The sequence below is a fragment of the Dreissena polymorpha genome, chromosome 14 (assembly GCF_020536995.1).
Source record: "Dreissena polymorpha isolate Duluth1 chromosome 14, UMN_Dpol_1.0, whole genome shotgun sequence".
Lineage (NCBI taxonomy): Eukaryota > Metazoa > Mollusca > Bivalvia > Myida > Dreissenidae > Dreissena > Dreissena polymorpha.
The window spans coordinates 38543288-38555976 of record NC_068368.1 but is presented as its reverse complement, the minus strand read 5'-3'; the positions used below and the strand labels follow the sequence as shown (position 1 = coordinate 38555976).

Sequence of the window (12689 nt, the reverse complement as noted above, 5' to 3'; positions counted from 1 at the left end):
TAACATTAACATCTGTACAATATTACTATGACACAACTTTGCAATTTCTGTATATTGCATGATATGTATTTTGAGTCGGACGCCTCTGTTTCTTTAATACTGTTGACTTGACTTGACTCGACTATTTAATACTGTTGACTTGACTTGACTAGACTATTTAATATTGTTGACGATACTAAGATTAAACCTCCTGCAAACTAACACTGGTTCGAATAGCTGAGTGGTTGTGTCGTTAGCCTTTTGTTTTGGTAGACCCAGGCTGGAGTCCCGATGGGAGCAGCAATATTTTACTGCATGTATATAATAAGTTCTTAATTATGCTCTAACTCTGTAATTCATTTGCTTTAAATAGCAAGTAAAGACTTCAAAATAAATAAAAGCAATGTGAACAAGCACCTATGTTTCCTCGCGTACTAGACGTGAATACAGATGTGCTACATTTAGGACACGGCAATAATAAATTGCTTTGCAATATCTTAGTGTACAAAATCATGCAGTTAAAGGATGGTTACAACGGTGTTTAAGTAGTGATATAAATCGACATTGCTATTAAACCAACTGAAATAGAATGGTGGGTGAAAACAAGTAATGAATTTGTGATGTAAAGCGCCCTAGCTTTTAAACGGACTCAAATAGAAATTAATTATGTAAACGTTTAACCCATTTATTCCTAGCGTTTAGAAAAAAGGCCTTGGCAAACAGCGTAGACCCAGATGAGACGCCGCATGATGCGGCGTCTCATCGGGGTCTGCGCTGATTGGTTAAAGGACTTTCTGTAAGAATATTCTAAATATAGAAATTAATATACTAGACATCCATAATTTTGGAAATAAATTATCCAATTTAGAAGGATGGGAGAGTCCACTTGGCATAAATGGGTTAATGTTAAACCAGTTTCAACTGCAGTTTGAGATCATAATTCTACATGAACATGCTGTAGCAAGGCGTGTGATAATTGTATGATCAGGTTAAATGTGATTATTTTTGTTTGAGTATAACAATAGTTAAATGCTTATCACTAGAGCAATAACAGTTAACATGATAATTTTCAAATGTATTTCTTAATAGAAAAATCTTTTTTAGGCATTTGCTTTCGTCAGAATGGATGTGGGATTTAAATCGTATGCTATGTTTTCAATTGTCAAGGTCCAAAAATAATAAATAATTATTGAATATTATTAGCAAAGTGAAGGTTGACTTTGTTAGAATTTGTTAATATTCGCATTCATATACACTGTACGAAATGTATAGGTAAATAAAACCTATTTCTTTGTTTATTCAAACAGCCAAGTTACTTTTCCCTGGGACAGTTTTCAGATGTTGCCTAGCATAAGATAAGAATGGAAAGCCCTTTATGCAAGGAACACAATATAGCGAAGTGTAACACACAGTTATACACGATACATTTTACGAAAAGTATGTTGTTTACATTCAAAACGATATGATTTTTTTTAGTTCGTGTCAGTTACAAAAAAACAACACATTCTGTTGTAGGACATGTACCCTTCTGTTTGAACATTATAACCATTCGTAAACATGTTATTCACAAAAAATTCTATATCTTACTGATATACATCATAGCAACGTTAAGAAAAGCATGTCATTAATCATATACCGTTTTCTAAGAGAAGTAATGTACAATAAAAAAAATGGTTATTACTACGATGTATAAGCCATATACTCAGGATATGTTTTCAAGCGGCTCATTTTTCGTTGAAGCAGAACTAATTATATCGTAAGAGGGCGATTGGTTAGGCATTTTGCTATGGGACACACGTGTAACACCGTACAAACAGTTCAACTATACCTTGGTTGGGATACACATCCTTATACAGCTAAATATTTAAACCTTTATCACTCTAACACTATCACACCGTTCGAAATACAAGTATTATGACTTATTCGTGGTGTCGTGCCGCATAAATATGGGGATTGGTAATAAATCCTTTCCCATTTAAATGCTATCTGAAAAACTACTTTTTTGCGAAATCCTTTTAAAAGTAGAAACGCATTGCTTAGTTTGTTACTTTTACGTGCAATTTGCGATTAAAGGACCTTTTATATCTAGTATGTTGCTTATTTTATTTTCTATTACCTTTGTATAATATAATTTAACAACACCAACTCTTTCTAAATAGCAAAATAGACAAGGTGGTGGCAATTTAATAAATAAATAAATAAATAAATAAATAAATAAATAAATAAATAAATAAATAAATAAATAAATAAATAAATAAATAAATATATATATATAAGAAACAAGAAAAGATAAAAAATAGGCTTTGCCTACCTATTTTGTGCAGTTTTGTTTTCAATATGTTCTTACGGACTAAAGTTGATCTAACATACACGACCTTTATCAGCGAAACAACTCAGACTTTTTATTAAAAACTATCACCTTTTGAATAGCGAATAGCAACAACAGTTGTATTAATGACACCCACCAATCAAAGCGCTGAAGGCACTGAAGATGTTCGCTATTGCATAATTTAACACGCAATTCATTTTTCAAAATCAATCGCAAGTTTGAAATGAACACACGCCACTCAACTTTATAAAGTTTGTTTCAAAATCAATCGCAAGTTTGAAATGAACACACGCCATTCAACTTTATAAAGTGTGTGTTATAGCGCACGGGTCGAGTTTTGTGTGCATTTTTTTATCATCCTTATTATTTCATAGAAATAACTAAGACAAAATAAAAACAACATGCGTTTTGGAAGTTCTGAAAGCATAGAAAGTATGATGAAAATGGTAATGAGAACTTAATATAAAGAAAATTTGCAGTCACCATCATATTAAAGGAATATTTTTTCTAATATCAAACGACTATCTTACCAAGAATATAAATTCATAATGAAAGTTCCGTGTACAAAACTTTTGATTTTTGACACCATAAACAAATTCAAAATATACAATAATCTTCGTATCTTGTATAAGGAGGAATAAAAGTATATAAACATTGTTGTTTATGCTTTACTTGTTACCCGAGCAGTTTACACGGTGTCAACAACGCTAACATAAACATAGGTTTAGAGCACTAATGCGCTTTTAGGCGTAGCTGTTTCAGTTTTCATCTTAGTGACTTTTACAGAACGCCAACAGACATGCATGAATATTTTCGAATATTTAATAAGCTGATTCGAAATACAACCTCTGAATTTTTGCTACATCACTGCGTATGTGGTCAATTCAAAGGATGTAGCACTGTTCAGAGTAAGGAATTCCGGACCTCTCTCTGTATGCTCAAACGACACAAATTGTGGCCCTGTTACAATTACGCGTTACAATCCATCTCGCAGAATTTCACTTTCGCCTCCAAGATGAGAAAACAATCATTAGCGAAATAGTATAGTGTCACGATAAGAGAAAATCGTTTAATTATCATACCACAATGTTTGCCGTACTTGGTCAGCACGTCTGGAAATCATTCCTTAATGTGTGGATAGGCTGCCATTATTAACAAGTTTGCTTTTTTGAATTCAATTTTGTATGAAAAAGCATTGTTCTTAAATGTGGTATTTTCAATTCGCAATGAGATTTGTAATGACCCTCGTCATGCGAGAATGGGTCTTATTCCATATGCGCCCATCATATAAATAGCCCACTCAGCTATCCCTCCTTCTGGTAAGGAGAAACATAACATATTGAGTGATTTTAAAGCGAACAGCATCGCCTATGGCCTGACTGCGCAAAAGCACATGTTGGGTTTAACAAACGCTTGCCAAAACGCATAAGACCCATTTTCGCATGACGGCGCTATTGACGTGTGATTCAAATGTGTCGAAAGAAAACTGCGTTTAAATCAAATATAAACATACGATATATTTCGATAGTGAAGAAAGATACTCATAACAAGGCATATGAGGACACATATGAAGTGCTCTCCCGTAGTATATTTTTTATTTACTCACACTAATGTGTGGTTTGACAATGCTAACACACATTTCATGCGGTAAATATGCAGCTTACAAGTGAAAAACACAACACAATAGTTTAACTTTTGTTTAATTGTATTTAATTATTTTGAAAAGTAAATTGCTAACTTTATTTCAAAGTCAGCGTATACGCCGACTACATTTTTAAAAGACATTTATTGTTATTAATATATTTAATATAATATATTTAGTTGTTTTCGGTTTTAGCGATTGTAAAGCATTTTCGAGGTTGCCTATAGTATGCCTGTAGTAATTGATGAACTCATATCCAACTGTCTATGTATTGAGAACTGTGAATATAAACAAGCTAAACCTTCTACTAACCTTCTACTATTGCGTTGCTAGCACCCGTAAATACAAAAGATCGCCGCTATCTGTTGAGAACAAAAGAACGTTTTCCAGAAATACCCGCTGTAGTAGCATGAACGAGGTTATGAAACAGGTCTTTCGTATTATTATTATAAATTGTTTGTAATATTCGGGTTTAGCGATTATGAAACATTTTTTTTTGTTTTTGTCTATCGTATCGCTGAAGTTATTTACGACCAGCACTACGTCATTGAGTTTTATGTGAGAGCATAACCTATTGCGTTGTTATCGCCCGTAAACTTTCCTTTGTTTATCGACAGGCGCATCTATTAATAGCCTCATATCATGAATGCCAAAACACCCGCGAAAAAGAACCATGTGACCAAATAGGACGCTAAACGCAAATACCATGCGACTACGACTTTTATTATGTAAGAACGCTCTGCAATTCCTTTGAAGCCGGGACCTTGTGATTGCTATTACGTAAAGAATTGACCTCTAACTGAAGTAAGCAAAGGAAACGCAGCACCCAATTGACCCATTCCTTCTATGTGCGAAGACAGATTGAATTTTACTAATCATTCAATGATTTGCCTATTATAACACACATTATAATGCGGTAAATATGCGACTAACAAGTAAAAAACACTATAATCAAACTTTTGTTTTGAATGAAGTTATTTAGAAACCAAAATTCCAAACCTTATTTCAAAACAGCAAGACTACATTTTTTAGAGAATATTCTTGTTATATTTAAATGTTTTTTAACAGTTTCAGCGATAATGAAACATTTTTTATGTTGTCTATCGTATCCCGGAAATAATTGTTGAACTCGTGGTCAACGTATTATTAATTGATACCTGTGAATATAAACAAGCGTAACCTTATACTAGTGCGTTATTCTCACCCGGACTCCCCTTTGTTTATCGCCAGCCTCAGATTTATGAATGAGCTGAGCGAAAATTCTACGTCACGCAGAAGCAGCAGAAAGTGGACTATTTTAATCATTCATAAACAATCTCCTCCGCGACACGTACAATACGATCATTGTTTTTTTTATTCTTTTCTATAAAACACCATTCGAAAATATTGCATTTAACACGATATTAATATAATGTTTCCATTTGTGAATAAACATAATTGGAGAACTCAACCCTCTTGCATAAATTATACAACTCTTTCTTGCGCAGATACGCGTAGTAAGCGGGAATTGGGCTAATCGTACCTAGGCCGTCCGACCTGAATTTTACACTAAGCACTTTAGACGGTCGCTAAAGCGACCATCTAAAAATGGACATCCAGCTGTACACATCTTCACAATTATCGGTGTTTACATGTGTTCATGACGTATATATTTCTCTTGGAACGTAGAAGAACAAACGAAACAATTTGATACACCATTTTATTACAGATTGAAACATAATACAACATACATTAAAACATATTTTTATTTTTTATTTTTGCTCTAGTGAAAAAATGAGAATAAGTTGGCGTTGGAAAAAGAATTGTCATCATTTATTTTCTCCCATTCAAAGTGAACAGTTTACAAAAGCTTTTACATATGTTTTACTATCATAAGAGTTATATAGGTAGCTGTGCATGCTGGTTTGTTGTTTTCTCGCCGGTTTGTTTACTTTCTAAACCTGATATCGGGAGCTGGTACACGAATTCTGGGGGCTGGCCAACGGATTCTAAACCCTCTTTTGTAATTTCCACTGCTTTCTCTGAAAAACATATTTTTATTAAAGGTAAAAGTCGAGTTAGTCGAAAAGGTCTTCATTTTAATAGTTTCTCAAAGCAAAATACAAACCAACTTGATTTTCATCTACATCATTGCACCTGCTCGAAACAAAGTAAATTGTATATGCAAATATGCTTCGTTGGAAATACTTTCCTAACACTTAAGCCTCCTATTCGAAGAACGTGGCAATATATTGTAGACAGGTGATTAGTTACCAAACGAATATGGTCCATTTCGCAAATACGTAGCAAATGGACAGTCAGAAATACACATAAAATTATTAAACAAATGGACAAGGGGAATGACTCACTTTAAAAACCAGTGGTTCAAGGTTTTGTTACATGACTCAATTTACTAGTATCACTTTTCGGCAAAAGTTTAATTAAGAAATAATATGTTTCTATCATGGTTTGTTGTCGAATAACCCACAGTAAGAAGTATAGATGCGTAGGAATTAAATCACGAGTGCGAAGCACGATTGATGTGATAACACGCATCTATACAACTTACTGTGGGTTATTCGACAACAAACCATCATATAAAAATATTATTCCGATTCTAACACGATTCTGATTGTTTTGGTTCAAGCTTTAGGACGTGAACTATATTTTTCAATACCCCGCCCTTCTTAGTACTAAGTTCACTATTTAGTGACGTCATTGAATTGTACAAACATATGACGTCATTTTCATTCATAAATATTTTGCAAATGACGTCACTTTCATTGAACACAACAATCGTAGAAACTTAATGACGTCACGTGTATTGATGCTACTGAAAAGCTGACATGCTATAAATGTTTACTGAATTACGTTTCTTAACAAATAACATTCTTTGTAGACGTGGTTATGCCAATTAGCACCAAATATACAATTTGTTGTTTCATTATTTTTATATACATGCTACATTTATTACATTTCTTTTAGAGCGGGTTTTAGCACGTGCATTTTACTGCAATATTTTCTTTATTTAATCGGAACTATTTTCGAAACATTTAGCTCCGCCCATAAGTTATTGCAGAATAACCCACACTTGATTTCCTTCTTTGTCTATAGAAAACAAGTCGCATGCCGTGTTAGAATGCCAAATAACCTCTTATCCGAACACTGAATGCAAATTTATTAAAAATATGTCTTTCGATTTTGCCTCCAGTAACCAATCGTATAAAAATGGATATTGTTTGCCTATCAAAGGTTATCCAGTGGATAACCTTATCAAAACCTGGAAAATCTATCAAAAGTGTATTAAATATAGAATACTAGGTCGGTGCCGAATAAAGCGAAGTTTATTTTGCGAGGCTTAGAAAATCACGAGCCTTGGCGAGTGGTTCAGATTTTCGGGCCGAGCAAAAATAAACTTCGCTTTATTCGTTACCGACCTAGTATTCGATTTATCCCAACAATTTTCTTAGTCGTCAATTAGACTATTTCTTTAAAAATAGAATAGGAAAATAGAACTAGCTAGATCTACCGGTACACGGAAAATCCCAAAGTTATTTTAAGCAAACATGGTTTTATTATTTTATTCGTCCCGAGCCTAATATATTACAAAAAGATCAGTCACTAACCTGTTTTTCTATTAATCATACCTCTACGTCCCCGATTTATAAGAAATAATAATAAAAATACTAAAAAACTGCAGCTTTAGCGGGAAAGAATATGACTTTTGTCGTTTGATGTGTTAATAATGACGTCATGAGTACGCGCACTTAATATTTGTAAACAATGTTTTGCTCTGTTTGTGTTGCATTTAGGGTTTAAAATATATAACATTTTGGTATCAAATTGATTGTTCTGTTGAATCTGATTCGATTTTTCTAAAATTATAACTTTATAATTGATTCCGAATAATATGACTATAAGAGTCCGCCGCGCGTGACAGCTATATTTCAGCATTGCCGAAATAAAGAAAAATATATTCCACAGTGGTTTATTTCGACAATGCACGTCTGTTGATGGGATAAAGTGATATTATGGGCATCTAACAGTATATGCTATGTTTATAGGTGTCTATCGCAACCGTTGTTTATTTTTGGTGTTTTCACTTCATATTCACTTATATTTGTTAATGCAGCATCAACATACTAAAACAATAACCCGGAAATAAAAAAATAATGCATTTGAATATCAACCGTACTTTGTGAGTCTAAATGTAGTTTTCATGCAGATTCGTTCATACGACACAAAGGCACAATTTTGTTTCACGGATCATTTCGGCTTAGAGGACTGGGTGAGTCATGTAAAATATCGAATATAATATATATTTTTATAAACAACTGGTAGCAATATAAGTTGCAGATAATTGATCTCTCACCACATTTTAACTAACTCTTTTGACCTGTTAATTCTTTTCAGCTCAATTCAGCAGTGAAAATGCCCATAATAGCACTTTAAGACGAACACGTTTGTCCATCAATTATCAAAAAAGCTCAATAGGCATTATTTAATACTGTTTCATAATCAGTTAATAACTATTTATATTTAACGACTTTGAGCATTATATAGACAACTGAAAAAAAACAACAGTTGACAAACTTTTAATGTTAACAAAGCACAACAAATACAGTTGAGTATTCGATTAACCAACTATGTTTTGTAACAAAATAGTTCAGATCTAGTACATGCATTATTTTTTTCGTGTTCGATTAGTGTCAGCAATGTTCATTTAAACATACAGTTTATTATGGCATATTGTAAATGCAAATATTATATCATTCAATCGTTCCCCTTTAAAAGTAAGCAATTAATACACAATTGAAAAAGATAAAGATAAGAACACGTAAATATAAATATGTCATCTACATGAAGAAAATAGGTGGGAGATTTAAGCAGTACATCACGGATAGCATTTTGGAAAGCCATTTCTTCTAAGATTTAAATGCAATACAATGAAAATTCCTAAAGCTGATATATGTTATATATGAGGAACAAGGGATTTATTTGATTTCTTAAGAAAAAACTTGCTAGAGCAAACGGATATATGTTTTCTTGTCTTTGCCCGTTACCTGATATTTACGGCAAAACCATTATCACCAAGGTTATGTGAGCTTATATCATCGTTACAACATAAATTATATCCTTATACAGCTTGTATAACAGTTTAGCCTTTTAATGTTTTTCTTTTAAAGTTAATAATGTTAATTTATTCGTTTTCTTTGTCCCATCAGTTTTCACAAAATGTAAACGTACTCGGTTATAATTTATAAAAAAGTTAAATACTTTAGCTCACAATCGCTAAACGTAAAAGATAACAGTAAAAAAAGTTAAAAAGAACTTAACCACATGTTATCAACTTGATAAGAGAAATATCCAGCTTTATAAAATTATCTTCAAATATCATTGAGAAACGATAATTTAATATAGAATTTCGAAAATTTCAATGTATTCGTTTTCAGTTGGAAACGTTTTTCGTCGTATTTGTCTTTTGCGTTATACGCATTAAATAATTCTTAACTGATTTCTGAACTATCACATACTAAGCAATATATTGTAAATAGTACCTCTGTTTAACCGCGTGATCAAGCTCAAGCTCACACCATAGGACACAAGCCTCCATCTCTTGTTCGTCTGCTTCCTCGCAGATGACGTCACAGAAGTCTTGTTCTGAACTCCTTACTTTTGGCTTGGGATACTGTGTATATAGAATAAGAATAGTGTAACATGGTTTTCTAGTTGACCCACTATAATTATTGATAATATTGGTATTGTATGTGTTTTTATGATGGTATTATCAATCCATTGTTGTGTTTTGAAGATGAGCTATATACACTTGGGGACTTTTCTAACGCAACCCTTTTCAAACTTGAATATCTCAGTTATGACTTAAGATGTTGATTTAAAATTGCACGTGTGATCATTTGACTATATTTTGTGCGCGATTATTATAAAATCATTCATTCGTGACAATCGGGCGCGTGTGCACGTTAGTTAGAAGTGGTTTCATTTTTAACACGTGGAAATGGTGAAACGCGATATGATTCTTATTTTAGTTAAATTTCTTCATTTAAGTTGGGTTGATAAACCCAAACACAATTACTTAAAAAATCTCTCTCTCTCTCTCTCTCTCTCTCTCTCTCTCTCTCTCTCTCTCTCTCTCTCTCTCTCTCTCTCTCTCTCTCTCTCTCTCTCTCTCTCTCAGGCTACCTTCATCACTTGCTGAAGCATCCGATTGTCACGGATGAATGATTTAAAACGTTTGCGTGAACAAACTATAGGCAAATGATCACATTTACATTTTTAAATAGAAATATGTACTCATAACTGAGATATTTAAGTTTGAAAAATGCTGCGTTCGAAAAGTCATCAAGTGTAGTGCAACGCTACACAATTCCAATTTAATTTCATCATTCAAGGTGGGTTTTTTAACCATGCAAATATAACATTAATAAGAAAAACAACATGGCTCGTATGTATATTCATGAGCAAAATGATGCAGGCGATCGGTCACTAAGACTTGTAAGTCAATGCGATTTGCTTTTCGCATTATTATTTTAAAATGTACGATTTTGAGAATTTTAATTTTTTCAGTAATTGTGTTAATTTGTTATGTTTGATAATTTACTGTTGATCAACTTCAATTAAATTTACATGAAGTATTAGATTTGTGTTGAATAAGTCTGAGTCCAAATTTCAACAAAATCCGTTCTTTAATAAGAGAGCTTTATTGATTTGAGTACGTGTTGCGTTAAAAAAGTGTTTGCTTAAGTTTCAAATAATTTTTTGGTCTGGTAAGTAGGTAAGTAGGTTTGCTGTTTTGTATATCCGAATGTATAGAATTATAATATAACAATCCTGTAGAATGTGAATATCATTTGAGAAGTATTATTAAAAAATATGTAGCTTATTCACTTTGACATTTTTCAATAAAACAACAAGTATACAAACAACAACACTGAGATAACATTGAGATTCCGAGGGTAGTAGTTGTATTTTTAGTAATTGCAATGCGGAAGCTAAATGCACGTATCGCTTCCAATTCGCAGTTTTCTGTGTTGCAAACGCGTTGTTTCATTCTGGTTTAAATCAACGGACGTTACCAACAGCATATCTATAAAATAATAAATCTTGATTCTTTATTTTTCCGTTTTACTATGAAATGAATTATAACAAATAGACAATGGCCATTACCTGTTGCGCTCTATTCGCTGCATCAAGTAGTTCAGCTTTTTCAAGTTCATCTGGAACCAAGATCTCAGAAATATCACCAAGTGCTTTGTTGTTTACATCATCTGCTTGATTATAACTTAAAAACGCCACATAAAGCACTTACTTAATATTCTTTATCACTATTTACTGGTATACCTCATTGGATATTTATATTTATTTTGTATTGGCATGTACTGTCCAATAAATGTTACATATGTCCTAAAATGACCTAGCATTTGAAGCAACAATGGTTAAGGTATCGATGTTTATTTATGTGTGCAACGATGACAGGAAGTAAGCTCGAGATGCTTTACACACCTGCATCAGAACATCAACAAGTATTTTGTGGTCGATAAACAACAATAATGCGTAAAAAACATGTGAACATAATCCGACTACAATAACACAATGACTAGATCTATTTCATGTTATTTATTGCTAGGTTTAACAGCATGACTGTGAGTGACTTATGAACAGATAAATCAACGAGCACCATAAACGTATTTTTCTTTTTATGTTGATAAGACATATACTACAGGAAATACCTGCTTTTTCGCTCCGTCCTTGTCCCCAAACGACCGCAAAGGCTAAACAAGCAGCAAGAACGATCTTCATCCTAACAGGTATGTCCGCAGCAATGTATTGCGAGTAACAGCACAGTTACCTAGGACCAAAACCCTTCCTTATTTATACACACGCACCTACTCATTTTAGTATGTAACGGACACGGTTGTCGATTTCACAAGTTGACCTCCATTTTACCTTTGGAATAATTGCTGATTTTAATCGTTAATGTAATCTCCCCCCCCCTTCCCCCGTTGCCGTTTGAAGTGTCTATTTTGAAAATGATTATTCATTTAACCGGAAAACATTAAATTTCGTGATCGCCCCGTCTTTTAACTTTGATATAAATAGTTTTTATAAATAAGTCTTGTTAAAAAGAGAAACTACATTAACATTTGACGTTTATTGAATAAATGGACAGATATTTACTTAATTTGCTCATTGATACCTTCATGTAGTAAATATACATGTATATACATATGTATTTGTACAATAGAACAGATGAGTGTGCGTATGTGAATTAAGTATGCTGTTTTTTTGGCAAATGCTCTTTCTCGGGTATAAGTATTTGATGATTGAATTACAAAAATAACATGACTGTACGAATAAGGCACGGCCGTAAAGATATGTTTGCGCGACATCAATGAAGTAAGTAATATGTTTAAGGACTATGTTAATCAAGTTCATTGGATACACTACACGCCCAATTATCACATGCATTATATTAATTTGTTCTCGTACCGCACACTGCTCAGCCCCCAACCCCTATCAGACAAAATCAATGCTAAGGTCAACTGAGTGTGACGATTTTAAAGATATTGAATTGTAGGCCTATACACTAAGTAGGCGACCCCGTTTAAGGGCCAGACGTTCCGTAAATTAGGCCTTTGAGTCAGTTTTTTTTTCTTTTCAAATTGGTTTCAAGTAATTTAACATTTTTTTATCAACTCTCTATTGATATCTTCACGTTTCTGATGTATGAACTCTTGCATG

General features: G+C 33.1%; 1 protein-coding gene across 1 annotated transcript; it reads right to left on the bottom strand.

Moving 5' to 3' along the window:
- Positions 1-5655: 5655 nt before the first annotated feature.
- On the bottom strand, positions 5656-11798 carry LOC127857078 (uncharacterized). The gene is made up of 4 exons (XM_052393410.1): positions 11678-11798; positions 11115-11164; positions 9488-9618; positions 5656-5971 (listed from the first exon to the last, which is right to left on the bottom strand). Exons 1-4 carry the CDS (start codon positions 11745-11747, stop codon positions 5878-5880), a joined length of 345 nt encoding a protein of 114 aa, XP_052249370.1. The 5' UTR covers positions 11748-11798; the 3' UTR covers positions 5656-5877.
- Between the last annotated feature and the right edge of the window lie 891 nt (positions 11799-12689).